We start from the raw sequence: 22,262 nt of genomic DNA, 5'->3' as shown, positions 1-22,262 counted from the left end.
CATGCCACCACCATGACACTATCTGAGAGGCCTCTGACTGCTTTCTCCTCTAACTTTGGCAGGAAGGCTCACAGTGCTGGCCCTCAACTCCACATGTTTATTGGCCACAGATCACCATCTTCTGCCCAATTCCCCTAAGCCATCTGACCCTGGCAGTGTGCCCCCCATTCAACCAAACTAGTGCCCACTGGGGACCAATGGGCTAAAAGAGATTATTCCAACAGGCACATATGTGCCCTGGCCTAGGGAACTAAGTTTATCGTAGCTATCAATCTCATAGCTTGAGGTAGTTCAACACCCTGGGTGCCTCTAGGGTTTGAAACATCTTCACTTGATCTAATATCTTGGAGATTCTCTTGGGTGGCAGATACATGCGCCCTTCCCACGTCTCAAAGAGCGCACCTATGAACTCTGGCGAATGGGAAAGTTTCAAGTTGCTCTTTATATAGTTCACTACCCAATGTAGCCTTTCTAGGAGCCAGATCACTATAGCTGAAGCCTGACAGCTCTCCTGGGTTGATTTTGCTCTTATGCGTCAATCGTCGAAGTATGGATGAACTGTTATCCCTTGCATGTGTAAAGCTTCCACCATGACCATTATTCCCTTAATGAACGTCCTCAGCACCATCACAAGGCCAAAGGGCAGAACTTGAAACAAAGTGCTGGCCTAAAATACAAAAACGAAGGAACCCTTGAAATGACTGTCTCATGGGAGTATGCAGTTAAACCTCTGCCAAATCTGACGCAAAAATTCTCATTTTCTTACTGCTGCCCACTACCGAACAGAGGTTCGCTATCCTGAACTGGAGTACTCAGACACCTATTGACCACTTTTAGGTCCAAACAGTACAAAATGTGCTGTTTTTTGGTACTACAAAAAAGAAATTGAATATGTCCCTTGCCCCTTTTCTCAGGACAGGACTAGAACTATAGCCTCCAAGTTTAATAACTTTTGCAGTGCTGTCTTCACTGTGCCTCGACTTGCGACATTGCAGGGAGAAGACATGAATAAGCTTGGTACTGGGGAGATGCACTCAGATGTGTACATACACCCCTCCCTCCCCAATATTATATCTAGGTCCCATTGGTCCCCTGTAATCTAGACCTATATAAAAGTGCACCAAGTAATGCTTACGATATTCCTGACCAAAAGGGCCCACTTGACAATATTGCATAGAATGACTGCCTCCTACAGTTACAGGCAGCTCTGTCCTTGGTCTTTTGGTCCCATGAAAGGACTGGGATTTTCTTGATGCATATGTTTCTGCCATGGCCGACAGTTTGCTCTTGCATTGGTATCTGAATTGTTGTCTTCTAAAGCTATGCCTGCTCGGGCACTTTCTGTCCTCCGGAAATCTTTGAGGGTTTGGCTTCACTCAAGTCCTTTACCGTCATCTCCGAATAGGAGTTCCCCCTCTTATAAGGGAGCTTTCACAAGTGTAACTTGGAAGCTGAGTCCGCTACTCAATTACAGTGCCAAAGCAACCTCCTGGTTGCTACCCCAGATGCAACAGACCTCGGAGGCAAGTTTTACCAAAAAGGCTACTGCTGATCCCAGGCATGCAGTTTCCTGACTTTCAGGCAATTGTGGCACCCAGAGTAAGGCTGCCTGTGCCACGTAGTCCCTGCAAACCAAGGCCTGGATTGCTATGGTCCCTATGGAGGTGGCCTCTTTTAGGACAACCTCTTATCTTACTGTCCTGAGGGCCCCTTAATGCAAAACCTCCCTCTACCAAGATGGTACTCCTACGGGCCACAACAGATACCAACATGGCCACCTTAGGGATCCACAACAGCTCGTTCCTTTCCTCTGCAAGGAGGGGGTATAATTTCTGTTGAATTTCAGTGTAATATCATGGCGGGAGGGAGGCCAGCTGGCTTCAGGTCGCTATAGCCTGCAGTTTTGGGTTTGTTTGTTTTTTTATTTTGGGGGCAACAGGGGAGTTGAAAGGGTAAAGGGAGGAACCTTTAAATATTTTAGAGAAATGGAGGGCTGGAGTATCAGGACTGAAGGCATTTTTTTATGTGCCCATCTATATTCTGAATATAGCCAGGAAGGGTTAAAAAAAAAATGTATTCGGATAAACTTACTGGGATACCTTTACAATCTGTCTGGCTATATTCAGAATATATCCAGTTACGTTTAAAAGATATCCAGCTAAAGTTAGCGAGAAGTATCTTGGTGAATATCCATGACAAGTTATCAAGTCTGATAATTTGTCCGCTCACCGGCTTACAGAATATTGACCTGAATAGCTTTTCAGGTACGAAAAGTCCCTGTCCCAGACTGCTTACAATCTATCAGGGCACCTGAGGCAATAGGAGATAAATTAAATTTGCCAAAGGCCAAAAGGAATGTCAGTGTGCAAATCAATTTCTCTCTCACTGCCTCAGGTACTCACTTAGGACTGGATTTTAAAAGCATTGCTCACGTTAAAAGGCTCAGAAGTATATGGGCTGCACTTGAGCAACGCGTATTTTGAAAGCCACAAATTACATGCATACATGCGCATGCTAAAAAAAAAAAAAAAAAAGGAGGGAGGGGGGGGGGGGGTGTTGAGGTGTGTCGGTCAATTCAGGCCGAGGCTAAAAGATACATGCATAAATCCATATTTTAAATCCGGCATCCGCAGCGCACAGCAGGCTGTTAGCCGTGCATGTTTACTTCTGCTCTTGATGCGATGCATGCCTGCAATAAATCTCGATTTAAGCCTAAATCGACCGGGTGAGGGGGTCTGGGTCAACAGGAGGGAGTGCAGGCTGAAGAACCAGCAAACTGGGGGACTAACTGGTAAAACTAGGGGGCCTTCACACTAACATGTTTTAAATTTTGCTTACCTGCGTGCATTAAAGTCAACAAAGTCCTAAGGAAGATAAGTGAAATGTTTGCTCGAGTAACCGCTTAAAATTAGGAGCACAACACATACACGCACAACTGCATGCACGATCTTTTTTTATTCCAGCACAAGGGCACTTGCACGCTCATTTCAAAGTTACCACCTTCGACTGTAAAATCTTTGGGCAGGAACTTACCATACCAGAGATCTAAAAATATCATGTCGCCTTAAAATATTATTTGAAAGGAGAAGCTAAAAAAAAATTCCCCAAAATTATTGAAGTTAAATTAGTGGAAGAGTAGCTTAGTAGGTAGAGCAGGAGCTGAGAACCGGGGAAGCCAGGGTTCAAATCCCACTGACACTCCCTGTGACCTTGGGCAAGACACTACACCCTCCATTGCCTCAGGTACTACTAGACTAAGTCCTCTGGGGACAGGGAACTTCCTACCGTACCTTAAATGTAACAACTTGAGCTCAGATTTGAAACTTTTGAATAATTAAATCTAAAATCCAAAGTGTTATTTGAACCTTGGTTTGCCTGGTCTGCAGGTCACTGCTCTAAGGTCTAGGTCATTTCCCATCTGGCCTATGCTCATGCCTGCGTACCTAGGTCACTCTTCTTTACTCCTCCCCAAACCCAAGAGTACTTCCCATTATGAATAGAAAAGAAAGGAATCGTTACAATGGATCATAATAAAAATGGAGTATTAAACTGGCAGCAGTAGGTGAGGGAGACAGAGTACATATTTTATCTACTTGATTTTACTCTCTCATTCATCTGTCTCCTCCATCAATCAATTTCAAAGTTCACTGGCTAGCATATTTTATTATGCAGGGTAAAGTGCACTGCTCCTTCTGCTTTCAAGCAAAACATAACACATAGATCATTGGTTCTTGTTGCAGGATTTCTCTCTTCCGCATTCAGTGTTGTACCATAGTACTTTCATTCCATTTAAGAAACTGGTCATGAAGATACGTGTGTGTGTGTGTGTGTGTGTGTGTGTAGGGGGGGGGGGATTGGCATGAGACTGCATGCATACTCTCACAAAGAAATGCGCACACACATACAAATTAAGAGCATAAGAACATAAGATTTGCTATACTGGGTTAGACAGAGGATCCATCAAGCTCAGTATCCTGTAACCAACAGTGGCCAATCCAGGTCACAAGTACCTGGCAGGATCCCAAACAGCAGATAGATCCCATGATGCCAACACCTAGCGATAAGCAATGGTTTTCCTCAAATCTATCTGGTTAACAACCGTTTATGGACTTTTCCAGGAAGTTATCCAAACCTTTTTTAAGCCCAACTACACTAGCGTTAATTTTCCACATCCTCCAGCAATGAATTCCAGAACTGTGCATTTAGTGAAAAAGAACTTTCTCCAGTTTTAAAATGTGTTACTTACTAACTTCATGGATTGTCCCTTAGTTTTTGAATTTTTTGAAAGAGTAAATAACAGATTTACATATATCCGCTCTATTCCACTCATGATTTTAAAGACCTCTATCATATCTCCCCCTCAGCTGTCTTCTCCAAGCTGACAGCCCTAACCTCTTTAGCCTTTCCTCATCGGCGAGCCAATATAATCAACCCTTATTTTGGTCGCCCTTTTCTGTACTTTTTCCAGTTCAATTACATCTTTTTAAGATGCACAAATCACACAAAGTAATCCAGGTGCAATCTCACCATGGAGTGATACAGCGGTATTATTATGTTCAGTTTTATTCTTCATTCCTTTCCTAATATTGGTACTTTTTTTTTTTTTTTTTTTACCACTGTTGCACACTGAGCTGAGGATTTCAAAATAATATCCACTATAATGCCCAGATCATTTTCCTGGGTGGTAACTCCTAATACACCTAACATGGTGTAATTACAGTGTGAGTTACTCCCCCCCCCCCCCCCCCATGTACATCACTTTGCACTCATCCACATTAAATATCATCTGCCATTTGGATGTCCAGTCTTCCAAACTCGCAAAGTCCTCCTGTAACTTCTCACAATCTGTTTGTGATTTAAGAAGTCGAAATAATTGTATGTCATCTGCAAATTTGATCTCACTCGTCGTACTCTTTTCCAGGTCATTTATAAATATATTAAACACACAGTTCTCAGTACAGATCCCTGAAGCACTGCACTATTTACTTTTCTCCACTGAGAAAACTGACCATTTAGTCCTACTATCTGTTTCCGATCTTTTAACCAGCTTGCAATCCACAATAGTATGTTACCTCATATCCCATAACTTTTTATTTTTCTTAGGTGTCTTTCATTGGGGACTTTGTCAAATGCCTTCTGAAAATCCAAATACACTACATCCACTGGCTCACCTTTATCCACAGGTTTATTAGCCCATTCAAAACAAAATGTAGCAGATTGGTGAGGAAAGACTGGCTGTGTCCATGCTGGCTGTGTCCCATTAAATCAAGTCTTTCTATATGTTCTGTAATTTTGTTCTTTAGAATAGTTTCTATGATTTCTCCCAGCACTGAAGTCAAGCTCACTGGTCTATCGATTCCCAGTTGGTCCCTGGAGCCCTTTTTAAAGATGTGTCATATTGGCCTCTCTCCAATCTTCAGGTGCAATAGATGTTTTTGATGATAGGTTGCCAATTAATAATAATAGATCTGCAAATTCATTTTTGAGTACTTTCAGAAATCTAGGATGTAAACCAACTCTCCAGGTTACTTGCTACTCTTTAGTTTGGCAATCTGCCCTATTTCATCATCCAGGTTCACCGTGATTTGTTTCAGCTCTTCTGAATCACTACCATTAAATATAGTTTCCAGCACGAGTATCTCCTCAAAATCCTCTTCAATAAACATCAAAGCAAAGAAATAATTCAGTCTTTCTTCTATGGCCTTGTCTTCCATAAATGCCACTTTAACGCCTTAATCATATAACAGTCCAACCAACTCCCTCACAGGCTTCCTACTTCAGATATATTTTAAAAAAGGTTTTATTATGAGTTTTTGTCTCTACAGCCAGCTTCTTTTCAAATTCTCTTTTGCCTGCTTTATCAATTTTTGTACATCTTACTCGCTAAAGCTTATGTTTTTTCCTAGTTTCTTCAGTTGGATCCTTTTTCAAATTTTTCAAAGAAGTTCTTTTGGCTGAAATAGCCTCTTTGACCTCAACTTTTAACCATGCCAGCAGTTATTTAGCCTTCCTTCCACCTTTTCTAATACTTGGAATACATATGGTGTGGGCTTAAGAACATGCCATACTGGGTCAGACCAAGGGTCCATCAAGCCCAGCATCCTGTTTCCAACAGTGGCCAATCCAGGCCATAAGAACCTGGCAAGTACCCAAAAACTAAGTCTATTCCATGTTACCGTTGCTAGTAATAGCGGTGGTTATTATCTAAGTCAACTTAATTAATAGCAGGTAATGGACTTCTCCTCCAAGAACTTATCCAATCCTTTTTTTAAACACAGCTATAATAACTGCACTAACCACATCTTCTGGCAACAAATTCCAGAGTTTAATTGTGCGTTGAGTGAAAAAGAACTTTCTCCGATTCGTTTTAAATGTGCCACATGCTAACTTCATGGAGTGCCTCCTAGTCTATTATCCAAAAGAGTAAAAAACCGATTCACATCTACCTGTTCTAGACCTCTCACGATTTTAAACACCTCTATCATATCCCCCCTCAGCCGTCTCTTCTCCAAGCTGAAAAGTCCTAACCTCTTTAGTCTTTCCTCATAGGGGGGCTGTTCCATTCCCTTTATCATTTTGGTCACCCTTCTCTGTACTTTCTCCATCACAATTATATCTTTTTTGAGATGCGGCGACCAGAATTGTACACAGTATTCAAGGTTTGGTCTCACCATGGAGCGATACAGAGGCATTATGATATTCTCCGTTTTATTCGCCATTCCCTTTCTAATAATTGCCAACATTCTGTTTGCTTTTTTGACTGCCGCAGCACACTGAACTGACGATTTCAATGTGTTATCCACTATGACGCCTAGATCTCTTTCTTGGGTTGTAGCACCTAATATGGAACCTAATATTGTGTAACTATAGCATGGGTTATTTTTCCCTATATGCATCACCTTGCACTTATCCACATTAAATTTCATCTGTCATTTTGATGCCCAATTTTCCAGCCTCACAAGGTCTTCCTTCAATTTATCACAATCTGCTTGTGATTTAACTACTCTGAACAATTTTGTATCTGCAAATTTGATTACCTCACTTGTCATATTTCTTTGCAGATCATTTATAAATATATTGAAAAGTAAGGGTCCCAATACAGATCCCTGAGGTATTCCCATTGCCTACACCCTTCCACTTAGAAAATTGTCCATTTAATCCTACTCTGTTTCCTGTCTTTTAGCCAGTTTGTAATCCACGAAAGTACATCGCCACCTATCCTATGACTTTTTACTTTTCCTAGAAGCCTCTCATGAGGAACTTTGTCAAACGCCTTCTGAAAATCCAAGTATACTATATCTACCGGTTCACCTTTATCCACATGTTTATTAACTCCTTCAAAAAAGTGAAGCAGATTTGTGAGGCAAGACTTGCCTTGGGTAAAGCCATGCTGACTTTGTTCCAGTAAACCATGTCTTTCTATATGTTCTGTGATTTTGATGTTTAGAATACGATCCACTATTTTTCCTGGCACTGAAGTCAGGCTAACCGGTCTGTAGTTTCCCAGATCACCCCTGGAGCCCTTTTTAAATATGGGGGTTACATTAGCTATCCTCCAGTCTTCAGGTACAATGGATGATTTTAATGACAGGTTACAAATTTTTACTAATAGGTCTGAAATTTCATTTTTTAGTTCCTTCAGAACTCTGGGGTATATACCATCCGGTCCAGGTAATTTACTACTCTTCAGTTTGTCAATCAGGTCTACCACATCTTCTTGGTTCACCGTGATTTGGTTCAGTCCATCTGAATCATTACTCATGAAAACCTTCTCCAGTACGGGTACCTCCCCAACATCCTCTTCAGTAAACACCGACGAAAAGAAATAATTTAATCTTTCCGCAATGGCCTTATCTTCTCTAAGTGCCCCTTTAACACCTCGATCATCTAACGGTCCAACTGTGAGTTTTTGCCTCTACGGCCAACTTCTTTTCAAATTCTCTCTTAGCCTGTCTTATCAATGTCTTACATTTAACTGGCCAATGTTTATGCATTATCCTATTTTCTTCTGTTGGAGCCTTCTTCCAATTTTTGAATGAAGATCTTTTGGCTAAAATAGCTTTTCACCTCCCCTTTTAACCATGCCGGTAATTGTTTTGCCTTCTTTCCATCTTTCTTAATGTGTAGAATACATCTGGATTGTGCTTCTAGGATGGTATTTTTCTTTAACAATGACCACGCCTCTTGCACACTTTTTACTTTTGTAGCTGCTCCTTTCAGATGGTATCTTTAAACAATATCCATGCCTGATTTAACTCTTAACCTTTGTAGTTGCACCTTTCAGATTTTTTCTAACTATTTTCCTCATTTTATCAATCTCCTTTTGAAAATCAAGAGAGCTAACAGATTTAATGTCCTTCCCTCCAGCGACTAAATCATGAAACAGTTGTTTATTACATCCAGAAACTTTACTTCTCTAGCATGTCCTTATGTGACATTTATCAGACAATATTTGGGTACCTGAAATCTCCCCTTATTACTGTCTGCCAAATTTGCTAGCTTTGCTAATCTGTATGATCTAGAGAATTGAAGAGTAACACTCCCCAAATACTCATATTTGGGGAGTGTTACATCAAGCAATTTATATCAACCACTACTATATATATAACTCAATCTGTTCTTTTCTTATAGACATATAGGCTACTTTTCCTTTCATTGGAACCTCTCTATCAGGATGCGCTAACTTGGGGCTTCCTGAACTGTGGGACAGGACCGGATTTGGGGTCTTAAAACCCTTAGATGGGGGGGCCGCCGCCGCTGCATAGCGTACATACAAGTCGCTCAGCTCCGAGGAAGTCTCCTAGAAATTTGCCTTTTCCAGCTTAAAATATTATCTTTAACCATGCCGCATACAAAATGTAAGGCAAAAATTCGTGAAAACTTTACCGTGACTCCAGTACTTGTGAGACAACCAAGGATTGAGGAGGCCTTTGTGAGATCCGTGCAACCTGAGCCAGAAGGAGGAGCCACGGGTGAGACCAGTGGAGAGCAGCCATTGGACATCAGGGCAATTGAAACATACCTCAGTCCCAGAGCCCCAACTACGCCTACCCCGCCCTCAGGACCCCCAGAAGTTGTGGGGGGAAATACAGCAGAGAATGCTGATGGAACGATCATCTCTAAAGACCCCGATAGCCCCGAGAAGCATCGGCAGAAGGCAGAGTGCTTCGGAGAGCCAGTTTTTACAGGGCTGCAAGGGCCAGTGCAAGGAGGAACAGCGTTTGGAGGCGGAAACAACCTTCTGAGTTAGGAGCACAAAAATCTGAAATACAAGTTCTTATGGCTTCGGATTTTGAAATGCCGGCAAAAATAACTCTAGAGGTAATCTGGAAAGCGATAACTTTTGAGTAAACGACTTGACTATCTCTGTGAAAGAAAATCTAAATAAAGTTCAGTCTCAGGAGAAAATGTATACAGAGATGAATTTAAAGTTAAAAGAAATTGCCCTTGAAGTGAAAAAAGTCAAGGAAGTCCAGTGTAATTTAATAAAATCTGACAATATTACGGTAAAAAAGTTGAACTTTGAGAATGAGCTAAGAAGAACAAACTTAAGATTTCTTAACTTTCCCAAGACAAGATGGATATCTCCTAAAGATTTGCTTAAAAGTTATTTAATAAATATATTGGGCTTTTCAGAAACAATTCCAAAATAGCAATTGAAAGACCAAGAATTGAAATCGACTGACAACCTGATATAATTAAAAAGTCTTTTGAAAATAATATAGAGACAAGAGAGTCAAAAGGGAAGGAAGGATCAGATGCAGGAAGAGTTTGAAGGTTGGATCAGGTGGAGAGGAATTGGCTATGGAGGATGAGAGCGAGGAAATGACAGAATATTGACTTGGGGATTAAGAGAGGAGATGTGGGGTGAGAAGGAATCAGTTGGGGGGTTGTGAGAGAAGGGGTTACAGAGGAGGCGGTGAGAGTTGAGAGGTGATGGGGATGAGGGGCGAGAGGGAGGGGGATGAGAGAAGATCAGCTGCAGGGGTTATAAGAAGGGCTTGGAGATGAGAGGTGATCAGCTGGAGGGATGCAAAAAGGGCTGGAGGGGGTAAGAGGGGATGGACAATGTAAGAGGGTATCAGCTGGATGGGCAGAGGGAAATGGGGGATTCTGCTGAAGGGGAGGAGATTCTGTTGGAGGGGTGGATGCTGAGAAAGAGGATAGACTAGAGAGAATGGAGGTTGAGAGAAGGGGGATCATCAAGAATGAAGTGAGGGCAAGTGGAACATTAGTTGAAAGAGGATCACACTCCTAATCTATTTTGGTCTTCCTCTGGGGTCATGTGAATTTTCAAGTGCTAAAATGGGGACAGACTGGCTAAAAGTTCAGGAAGCCCTGCCCTTTAGTATCCTTTGAAGATACAGTTGTGCTTATCAGTTTGCATACCCCTGGCAGAATTTGTAAGATGTGCGGCATTTTAAGAAAAAACATGAGTAATCAGACAAAACATACATTTGTTATTTTTAATGTGTTTCAAATTAAATTATGCATCACAAAACAACACAATCATTAGACAAAACATAGCAATAAGGATTAATAAAATCATCCTGTTCAAAATTTTGCATATCCTTAGTTCTTAATATCGTGTATTGCTCCCTTTTGCATCAATGACGGTTTGCAGTCTTTTGTGATATTTGTGAATGAGGTCCTTTATTTTCTCGTATGGCAAAACTCCTCCAGATCCTGTAAATTCTTTGGCTGTCTAGCATGAACTGCATGTTTGAATTCTCCCCAACGTGGCTCAATGATGTTGAGGTCAGGAGACTGTGATGGCCACTCCAGAACCTTCACTTTCTTCTGCTGAAGCCACTGATGGGTCGACGTGGCCTTATGTTTCAGATCATTGTCATATTGGAAAGTCCATGCGTGCCCCATGCACAGCTTCCTGGTATAAATACAAATTCTCCTCAATATTTTCTGATAAGATGCTGCATTGACTAAATTCCCTGTGCTGCTGTAGCTCACATCCCCTTCCCCAAAACAGCAGAGAACTACCTCCATGCTTCATGATAGGGATGGTGTGCTTCTCTTCACAGGCCTTGACTCCTCTCCAGTGTTTATGGTTCTGACCATAAAGTTCAGTTTTGGTTTCATCACTCCAAATTATTTTGTTCGAGAAGTTTTGAGGCTTCTCTAGGTGCTGTTTGGCGTATTGTAAGCAGGCTGGTTTTGTGGCATTGGTGAAGCAATGACTTTTTTCTGGCAACTCTACCACGTAGCCCATTTTTGTTCAAGTATCTCCTGATTGTGCATGCTGAAACCACACACCACTTTGTTTCAGAGAAGCCTGTATTTCACTAGAAGTCGCTTGTGGATTTTTCTTTGCATCCTGACAAGTGTTCCTGGCAATTATGTCTGAAATCTTTCTTGGTCTACCTGACCATGCTTGGTATTAACAGAACCCATAACTTTCCGCTTCCTGATCAGAGTTTGAACAGTACTGATTGGCATTTTCAAATCTTTGGATATCTTTTTATATCCTTTTCCTGATTTATAATGTTGAACTATTTTCACTTGCAGATCCGTTGACAGTTCTTTTGCTTTCCTCATGCTTCAGTAACCAAAGTCAGTGCAGCCCTATATGAAATGCCTAAGGGTTTCTCAAGAGCTAAGAAACTAATTGACTATTTATAGACAGACACTAAATTACAATCAAACAAGGCACAGGTATTGATACATACCCTTCATTGCCATCTCAACCTGTGTGTTTCAACTTGAGTGTATATTATCAGCGCAAACATTCAAGGGTATGCAAACGTTTGAACAAGATTATTTTATTATTTCCTTTATTGCTATGGTCTGTTTAATGATTAAACTATTATGTGTCACAGAATAGCACAATCTGAAACACATTAAAAATAAGATGTGTGATTATTCGTGTTTTCTTAAAATGCTACACATTGTACAAATTCTACTAGGGGTATGCAAATTTATAATCACAACTATTCCTCCCTCTGTACCATGCACTGCTGAGAAACCATCTGTTTTCCCCCCCAAGTTCTAGTTTAAAAGCTGCTCTCTCATTTTTAAAGGTTAGTGCCAGCAGCCTGGTTCCACCCTGGTTAAGGTGGAGCCCATCTTTTGGGAAAAGGCTCCCCCTTCCCCAAAATGTTGCCCGGTTCCTAATAAATCTAAAGCCCTCTTCCTTGTACCATTGTCTCATCCGTGCATTGAGACTCTGGAGCTCTGCCTGCCTCTAGAGTCCTGTGTGTGGAACAGGAACCATGTTAGAGAATGCTACCCTAGAGGTATTTCAACTTTCTACCTAAAATCCTAAATTTGGCTTCCACACCTTCCTATATTATTGGTGCCCACTTGTACCGTGATGGCCGACTCCTCCCCAGCACTGTCTAAAATCCTATCTAGATAATGCATGAGGTCTGCAACCTTTGTACCAGGAAGGCAAGTTATCAAGCAATGCTCGTGTCCACCAGCCACTCAGCTACCTACATTCCTTGACTGAAACAATTAAATAGCCTACCTAACCCTTCCCTGCGGGTACAAGGCCCTTGGAGATCCACCGTTAGTGCAAGAGGATAATGCATCACCTGGGGAGCAGGTCCTAGCTACAGGATCACTTCCTCCTATAACAAGGTGATGCTTTTCGTCCAGGTGACCTTGCTCCTCCAAGGCAGCATAGAGGCTGAAAGACTAGAGTTGTGATTTGGCTACTGTGTCTTTGAAGGTCTCTTCTACGGTATATACCTTTCTGTCTACCCCTCAGCTTCTCCAGGTCTGCCATCTATGCTCCAAAGATCGGCTCTTTGCAGTGGGTGCACAAATACAACCTCTCACCAAATGGTAGATAATCGTACATGTGGCACTTTGGCACTTTATGCTGGAGTACTTTCTGCATCTTAATATTGTTGTGTTCTTAGTTAATTTTGAGTGCCTCATCACATCCAAACACCACAAAAAGATCAAACTGAAGATGCTATAAGGCCTATCTGAAATAACCAGAAACATATATCTTTTGCATGCTTAGCAGGCAGGGCCAGTGCAAGCATATTAGGTAACCTAGGTGAACTTTACAGCTTTATATACCCTCCCCACACACACACACACACACACAAATTATGCATTTATAACAGATTACACATGAAAAGGGACATTTACAATCAGTTTTCTGAGGTAAAAATATCACAGCAGAACAGACTGTGTTCCCGCAAATCCTGTAGATAAGCATTCTGTGGCACTTTTGTTTACCAGACGAATAAAATACCTGAACTACACCTCAGAGACAGTTTTTAACCAGGAAAACAGCAATGAAAATAACTGGGGGGGGGGGGGGGGGGGGGGGGAAGGAGCTGTTTCCTGTTATAATACAGTCATGCAGGTAAGACAGCTCACATGGAGGCGAGCAGTTCAGTCTTCTGCACTTACTACCAACACCGCACTAATGCCCAAGAGTATTCAAGATCACACTGTAGTCTTACTTACTAGATTCTGTAGTCTTACTAGAACACTAAAATATTTAGAAAACTGCTCAAAACCTGGCTCTTCAGACAAGCCTACAAAGAAGGAATTGGCTAATTGTTCACACCACAACAAGAACCACCAAGAATCCCAACTCCCATTAAGAACCATACTAACCTCAACCACTTCTTTCACCACCCAGCTCTCATTCCTGCATCATACTCAGTTGAGCCTTTTAAGCCCAACTGATATCACACTATTGTAATTTATAAAATCACAAGATTTCACCACGCGGAGAAACCACTAGCGCTAGTTGACGTAAATACCATGACAATCCTGACTGCATTAACATACACAGCTTGACGATTCATTTGTCTCTAGTTTTAGCACCTCCCACAGCCACTTTCTATTCCCCATATATACTCCTATAAACATATGTTCTCTACAATATTTTTCTTTCGGAACGAAAACCTACTTCACCTCTCACAGCTATGAATATAGGCATTAATCTTTTTCTGTAACTGATGTTATACTTGTTGTGTTACGCCTGTAAACTGTTATATAACCTGTTATATTTAACATTTTGTGTAACTGATGTTATACCTGTTGTGTGACACCAGTAAACTGTTATACCTGTAAACCGGAGTGAAGGCCTTCTGCTAAACTTCGGTATATAAAAGCTTACAAATAAATACATACTTTGGATATAAGCTTAATATTAGCAGATGTCTAAAAACAAAACAAAAAAAACAAAACAAAACATGCACACTAACCTTTTATTTACTTTAATAATTAAAATGGTGGAAGTGACTATTTAGGAGAAAATCATTTAGTCATAAAAACAAATTTAGAAAAAAAAGACATTTGTAATTGTATTCACAAAACTCTTACTGCTTAAAAAAAAAAAAACACCTTCTAGTGTGCAAAAAGCTAAAAATATACCACAGTGTCAATTTGTAGCAGGAACAGTCCTATTGAACAAATGCAGTTTCAGGGTATTACAATATAGCTCCAAAACTATGACACTGACTCTATAGCTCAGATTAGTGTGTGCACAGCAGACTCGAGTTTGAATCGCTCTGCCGGTTGACGAGGACACAAGCATGACACCCAGGCATGCCATCCGGCGTGGAGAATGTCCTCCCCCCGACTGAAAAAGCAGGAGATAGTTTATTAAAAAATAAAAAAGGATGCCTATTAAAGCAGGAATTCCACCAGCTGCAGTCCCAAAGAGCCATAAACAGGTCTGATTTTCAAGATACCAAAAATAAATATTCATGAGACACTTACATATTCAGTATCTAATTATCAAAACATGCAAGTTGTCATCGTTTAAATCTATTCTAGCCCTCGACAATGACAACAGGTCAGGCCCTATGTTAAAGGAATATGTACATTAATAAACATACCCTTGTAGTTAATCTTCTATATATAGTGTTTTTCCCATTAATGCTTTTCAAGTTACCCTCCAAGTTACATTCACCCCTGTTTTATGTATGTTCCATGTTATGTTCCATGTAAACCAATATGATGTTTCGACGAATAACGGTATATAAAAAACGTTTAAATAAATAAATACATACATACATTATTTCTATTTAAAACATTTGTTACCCACCCTTCCTATGTTCAGGGCAGAGCAGAGAAAACATACACATTATTTAAAATACATAAAACAGGTATGACATTAAAAAACAAGACCGAGTATCCTCGACATAGAGGCATAAATTTGATTTTAAATTTAGGACGTGTCAGTGTCGATATATCATGATGCATAGGCTTTCCGATATAAGTGTGCTTTTAGTGGCCTCTAATTTTTCTGACTTCAATAGGGAGGGAGTTCCAAAAAAAAAAAGGCCAGCAATTGAAAAGGTTCCTTCCCTGGTCTCTTCAAGGTGCACTGTTTTGGGGGAGGGAATGTCAAGCAAGATTGGGTTTGCTGACCTCTGGGCTCGTTGGGGGTTTTATTTTCAAAATGGCTGTAATCCAAGGCTAATTAATGTTATATGAGACATTATGGATAATGACCGCTAACTTATATTGGATACCGTAGGTGATGGAATCCCTACATTGGTTACCTAAGACTAGAGTTATATGATCACGAGGGGGAAGGCCAGTGAGAAGTCTTGCTTCTGAATTTGGTAGGATTTGGCGTGGACCAAGTATATAACCTGGGAGACCAAGGAAAAGCGAATTGCAGAGGTCAAGGCTGGAAAAGAAAATGATTGTAAAACTGTACGGAAGTCATCCAGGCCAAGTAATGGCTTCAAAATACGTTACAGCCGGAGTTTACAATATTAAGATTGTGTCAAAAATGTAATATGCTGATGTACTGAGAGTGAGGGATCTAAAAGAATGCCAAGGTTGCGAGCAATATTTGAGTGGAATTACTTTGTTCATGAAAGTAGTTTGAGTTGGGGGAGATGATGGGGGAAGTGAGATAGCATGATTTCCGTTTTGGAGATATTTAGAGAAAGTTTGATAGTTATTAGCCAGTTCTAGATGGCAGATAAACAGTGTGAAAAATACAAGTCACATGGACTGGGGTCAATTCACTGTGCAGCTGAAGTGGTTTTCAGATGTCAAATTGTATAATGAGAAAAAAAAGCAGTTTTGCTATTTAAAATCACTTGCAAATACAAACAAGTTACTCTGTGGAAGAGAGAGGTGGTTGGTGACAGAGTGCAGCGATAACAGAAAGCACAGTTGCTTACCTGTAACGGGTGTTCTCCTAGCACAGCAATACGTTAGTCCTCACATGTGGGTGACATCATCCATTGGAGCCCGGCACGGAAAACCTGTCAAAGTTTCTAGAAGCTTTGACCAGCACACTGAGCATGCCCAGCATGCCACTATCTGCACGTCCACGCAAGGTCCCCCTTCAGTCCCGTAATATAGATGAAAATATGAGCAAAAAATAATAAAAACAAACCGGAAGGAGAACCCAACTCTGTGGGGAGGCAGGTGGGATTCCTGATGACTTAACAGGGACAGTCTAGAGCTTGGAATTCACCCACATTTGAGATCTAACATCCTGCTGTCCTAGAAGAACACCTGTTACAGGTAAGCAACTGCACTTTCTCCTAGGACAAGCAGGATGTTAGATCTCAAATGTGGATGAATTCCAAGCTCTAAACTGTCCCTGTTAACAGGAGAGGTCAACAGCAACCTAACAAGGTGCCAACAGGCTCAACAACCGCGGCACTGTGGGTCAGTAGGGGACTGTAGGGTTCCCACAAGAGGCACGAACAGGAAGAGTTGGGTTCAGGTCTGGAACAGGATGGATAGACCAAAGGTGCTGTCCTGGCACCCATCCTTGTGCAAGCAGTAATGAACTGCAAACATGTGAAGAAAACTCCAGTTCACGGCTCGACAAATCTCAACAGGGACTGCACGCAAATGAGCCACCAACGTTGCCATAGCCCACACAGAGTGAGCTTTTACACTGCCAGCTAGCTGAATGCCTGCCTGAGCATAGCAGAAGGCAATGCAGTCCACCAGCCAGTTAGACAAGGTCTCTTTACCCTACTGCCGTTCCCAGCCTATTGGTGTCAAAGGACACAAAGAGCTGTATGGACAGCCTGTGGCTGGCTGTGTGATCTAAATAGAAAGCCAAGGCCCTATTGCAGTCCAGGGTATGGAGAGCTCTTTCCTCGGGATGGGAATAAGGCCTCGGAAAGAAGGTGGGTAAACAATGGACTGATTGAGGTGAAAATTGGTCACAACCTTGGGCAGAAATTTAGGGTGCGTACGCAAGACCACATGATTGTGGAAGAACCTCATGTATGGTGGGTACATAACCAGGGCCTGAAGCTCACTAACTATGAGCCGAAGTAATCGCCGCCAGGAATATAACTTTCCAGGTGAGGAACTTCAGATCGCAGGATTGCAGTGGTTCAAAGGGAAGGCGCATGAGCCATGCCAGAACAATGTTGAGGTCCCAGTACACAACAGGAGGTCGAAGAGGGGGCTTCAGTTGAAGACGGCCCCGCATGAAGCGGCCTACTAACGGCTGCACTGAAACGGGTGTGCCAGCAACACCACGATGGTACGCATTGATGGCGCCGAGGTGAACCCTAACCAAGCTGGTTTGAAGCCCAGACTCAGAGGTGCCACAGGTAGTCCAACAGCTGGGCAAGGGGGCAGGAGAAAGGATCTAAACCATGCCCCTCACACCAGATAGAGAATCTTTTCCACTTCAAGCTGTAGGACTTCCTGGTGAAAGGTGTCCGAGACGCCACCGGTACCTGGGAGACAGTCCGAAAGCACCAAGGGCTGAAGGACTGAAGGACTATGAGCTCAACATCCAAGCCATCAGAGCTAATGCTCGGAAGTTGGGATGGAGCAGAGCGCCCTGATTCTGCAAGATGAGGTTGGGCGCCGTCCTCAGCTGGATGGGAGTCTGCACAGACAGGTCCTGCAGAAGCGGAAACCAGACTTGTCGGGGCCAGAAGGGTGCCACAAGATTCATGGTCCCTCTGTCCAGTTGAAGTTTCAGCAGCATCTTCAAGAGACGCGGTAGAGGTGGGTATGTGTAAAGCAGATCCCTCCCCCCAGTGGAGGAAGGCGGCATCGCAGACCAGATGTCGGGTCGGGCCGGCCTGGCCGGCCCCCCCCGACCACAGGGAGCAAAACCTGCTCACCTTGAAGTTGTGTGGGAAGGCAAAAAGGTCTACATCCGGCATACCCTAACCCTCCTCAAACTCACAGGCGAAAAGAAGCAACCAGTGCCAGGACCTAAGTCTTCCTCATAGCCCTCTTTCGCAAAAGCATTAAACTCTGTCAGGATCCTCTCAGCCACCACAGCAGGTGCAATGCCCAGGAAGCCAGGATTCCTCACAGCAACTAGAGTTGGTAGCTCAGTACGGAAGTATGTTACCTGTAACATACCCCCCCCCCCTCTTGTCATTAAAGCCAATCCTATCACCTTAAAAGGTCCTTTAAAAACAGGACAGCAGCATGAATTTAAAAAAAAAAAAAAAATTCAGGTCTCCCAGCTGGAACTGAAGAGCAGTGCCTGTAATCTGATGCTCCATGGAGCAAATTGGCTGCAGATATCATTGTGCGGTTCTTCTGTACAGGGAAGAAAACTTCTCCTTTACTTTCTCCATGAGCTTTCTGATCATCACATTTCATACACGCTGTTACAAGTTCTCAATTTTTGGTTTCTCAGTTTAAAAACAAACCAAAAACACACACCACACAGCACAAGGCACCACACCTTCTTAGTTTATCTCCTGGTTTACAGTTATTATAGCAAAACACACGTCATTGTACATACTGTCCCCTGAAGTAGTGCAGAGTTCAGATTTATTGCTTTTTCTTTACTAAACCAAGATAAGGTGGAGCACATGAGGTTTTGATACCACACAGGTCCCTTTTTCAGAAAAAGGCTACAAGACTGATGAAGGAAGAAGTAAGTGTGTAAGTATGTGTGTGTGTGTGTGTGTGTGTGTGTGTGTGTGTGTGTGTGTGTGTGTGTGAGAGAATCACATCAGATTTTTGAACAGTTGAGAAAGTAAGGGCAGACTTCTACTTCCATTCGAAAGCAAAAGATCTGTTTTAGTGGTTGTCACTGGATTTCACCAAATGCAAATTTCATCCTCAGTTCATGTTACAATGTTTACAGCGTGGCTGGGTTTGCAAACAGCAGCTGCCTACAGGCTCTAGATCCTTTAAATGACTCCTGCTGTCCTACATTTCTTATGCTGACTTTCTAATTATGAAAGAAACTATAGTTTTACTCAGTACTAGGTCATTTCTAAGTTACGACTGTATAATCTTAGCCCCAAACACAAGGTGCCATTCCTTTTTTTTTTGGTCCTTTTCTCCTTCAAGCCCTCGGTGGTCTCTGCTGTTACCACGCCATCCCCAGACAGTCTGCCAAGAATGACCCTCGTCAGACCCAGGGCTGGGTTGGGGGGATACCTCTTTCAAGGTGCCTCTTCCCTTGATACCACCGGCGGGCTAGTTGGGGGGCCACCACCAAAGCAGCAGTTGCTTTCCTCCCCCACCACCTCTGCAGCATGCCCGAAACCAACCAGCCAGCCCAACTGGACGGTGGGACCTGAAGACAGCAGCCTGGCCACACAGCTAGCCCCAAGAAAGGCACCTTTAAAACAGAAATGGACCCTTACTCAATAAAGCATTTTTTTTTTCTCATTCTGAGACTATGGGAAAGTCTTTAGTGAAGGAGGATCAAAATGTCCACCTTAGGGTAAAACAAAGGACTCTTGTCTCCTTAACATCACAAGGAGCCACCATGATCTACAGCCAGACTGTACAGATACTATAGAATTCATAAGTCAGAGGCGAGATAAATACCATACCGCGACAGGCCTGTTGCCCAGGAAGTTAAGATCAGTGTTCTCTCCAAAGAGGTAGCCCTCTGGGTGCGTCGAGTCAAACTTCTCCCCTCCCATGATGAAATGACTTGCGAAATAGCTCCCTGGGGTGGATGAAACAGGCACAGAAGGGGGGGGGGGGGGGAAATAAGGTTGGGGAGAGAAGAGAAAACAATGTTATTCACAGACATACTTGAGGGTTTGGGGGGAGGGGTGGAGGAGAAGAGAAACAAAATTTTTTAAAACCCTCCTAGACAACGTTACAGATTTATCACCAATTTTACACAACCTGTTTCTGGGGAAAATACTGGTGGCAGTGTGGTCAAGAAGCTCACAGAATTTAAAACCCTGCATTTATACACAGAACCGCGATTCCGATTAGCCCAGGACAATTATGAGGATTCTACAGAGAACTTCTGGAGCCACAGGAAGCACACGCAGGACGGGACATCTCACTGGGACTGTAACAGTGGGTTAAAGGGGAGGTCTTTCCCGCTAACTCACAAACAGGCCGACCCAATAAATCTGCGTGGAAGACAGGCGCGCAGTGCTGACCGCCCGCTTTTCCTAATGCGCGCCCAACCACCTTCTCCTGGGCGCACGACTGAATATTTAAATGAGGGGGGTGTCTCGCTGCCAAGGAGGCGCTAGGGACAAATGTGTACCCCTAGCACCTCCTTGGTAGCACGCACCCAGGAGAAGTGGCTGCCAGGGGGTTAGGAAAATGGACGCTCGTTAATTGAGCGTCTTCTTTCCTAACCTGATCGCCGGCACTTTTTTAAATTTTATTTATTTTTACATTCTCGTCTATTTTTGTTCCTCCAACTTAATATTGTCACAATATTAAGTTGTCACAATATTAAGTCGGAGGAAGTGCAGAAAAGCAGTATTTGGGCTGCTCTGGGCAGGCGTTAATTTCAGAGGGTAAAAAGGTGAACGTCGGGGGCACATTTTTGGGGGGATTCTGGGGAGAATAGCTAATAGCCTCATCAACATGCGTGTGATGAGGGTTATTAATTTCGCAGGGAGTTGGATGCGTGTATCCCCTTATAGAATAAGGGGTTGTGGACACGCGTCCAAAACATGTGTCCAACCACGGGTTAAACAGTGCGCTCAGCTGAGAACACTATTGCATCGGTCTGTTAGGGCGGTAATGCTCAAACCAGGCCTCTGAACCTGCTAGTCAGTTGGGTTTTCAGGATAAACTCTAATGATTCAGTGCATGCAAACATATGCCATGCACATTCATTAGGGATACCCTGCAAACCCTGCGAGCGCCCCCCTCCCCCCACCTAGTGGCATGATGGGCTGCAGGTTGGCGAGATGCTACAGGAAGGGCAGAAAACTCAGAACAGCATCAAGTACTATGAAACCACACTAGTTATTTCCCCTGCAAGTTTGCAGTTTGCTTCTGGTTGCAACAGGAAGATGGCTTTGGGAACTACAGCTTAAAAAACATAAGATCATCAAGCCCAGTAACCTCTATCCAACAGTGGTCAATCCAGGTCACAAGTATCTGGCAGGATCCCATGGGGTAAACAGATTCCACGCTGCTTATCACAAGAAAAAGCAGCAATTTCTGCAACTACCTTAATAACAGTAATGGATTTTTCCTCCAGGAACTTGTCCGAACTTTTTTTTTTTTTTTTTTTTTTAAATGCAGCTACACCAATAGCTTTCACCACATCTATTGGCAACAAATTCCCAGAGCTTAATTATGCATTAAGTCAAAAAATGTTCTCTCAGTTTTAAATGTATTTCCTAGTAATTTCATTGTGTGTGTCCCCCCCTGGTCTTTGTACTTTTCAAAAGAGTAAACAACTGATTAATGTTTACTCATTCCATTCCACTCATTTTATAGACCTCGATCATATCTCTCATCAACTGTCTTTTCGCCAAGCTGAAGAATCCTAACCTCTTTAGCCTTTCTTCATAGAGGAATTGTTCCATCCCCTTTATTATTTTGTACCTTTTCCTAATTCTGCTATATCATCTTTTTTGAGATGTGGTGACCAGAACTGCACACAGTATTCAAGATGAGGTCACACCATGGAGCGATACAGAGGCATTATGATATTCTCTATTTTATTCTCCAGTCCTAACAATTCCTACTATTCTGTTTGCTTTCTTGGCTGCTGCTGCACACTGAGCAGAAGATTTCAACTTATAGAACAATGATACCTAGATCCTTCTCCTGAGTGGTGACTTGTAATTTGGAAACTTGCATTGCGTAGCCATAATTTGGGGTTACTCTTCCCTAAGGACATCATTTTGCACGTGTCCACATTAAATTTCGTTTGCCATTTGCAGACCCAGTCTCCCAGTTTTGTAAGGCCTTCTTGCAATTTTCTCACAATCCTCTTGTGATTTAACAACTTTGAATAATTTTGTGTTAGACAGATTTGATCACCTCACTTTGTTCCCATTTCCAGGTTGTTTATAAATATATTTAAAAAAAAAACAGTGGTCCCAGAACAAATCCCTGGGGCACTCCATTGG

At 42.5% G+C, this 22,262-nt stretch overlaps 1 protein-coding gene across 8 annotated transcripts in view; it reads right to left on the bottom strand.

The window, feature by feature from the left end:
• Positions 1–22,262, bottom strand: part of RNF157 (ring finger protein 157) — a 186,543-nt gene that overhangs the window by 121,190 nt on the left and 43,091 nt on the right. For 7 of the 8 annotated variants that reach the window (XR_003856533.1, XR_003856532.1, XM_029600445.1 and 4 more), the window contains exon 2: positions 19,749–19,867. The exons of the other annotated variant lie outside the window; for it this stretch is intronic. Coding sequence is in view for 5 of the 7 variants with exons in the window: in XM_029600445.1 (XP_029456305.1) it covers positions 19,749–19,867 (119 nt within the window). In the remaining 2 variants the exon portion in view is untranslated. The remainder of the gene's footprint in view (positions 1–19,748; positions 19,868–22,262) is intronic. 8 annotated transcript variants of the gene reach the window in all.

This window comes from Rhinatrema bivittatum, chromosome 4 (assembly GCF_901001135.1).
Source record: "Rhinatrema bivittatum chromosome 4, aRhiBiv1.1, whole genome shotgun sequence".
NCBI classification, from domain to species: Eukaryota; Metazoa; Chordata; class Amphibia; order Gymnophiona; family Rhinatrematidae; genus Rhinatrema; species Rhinatrema bivittatum.
Note: the sequence above shows the minus strand (reverse complement) of the source record. Positions and strands in the feature narration are given on the sequence as shown.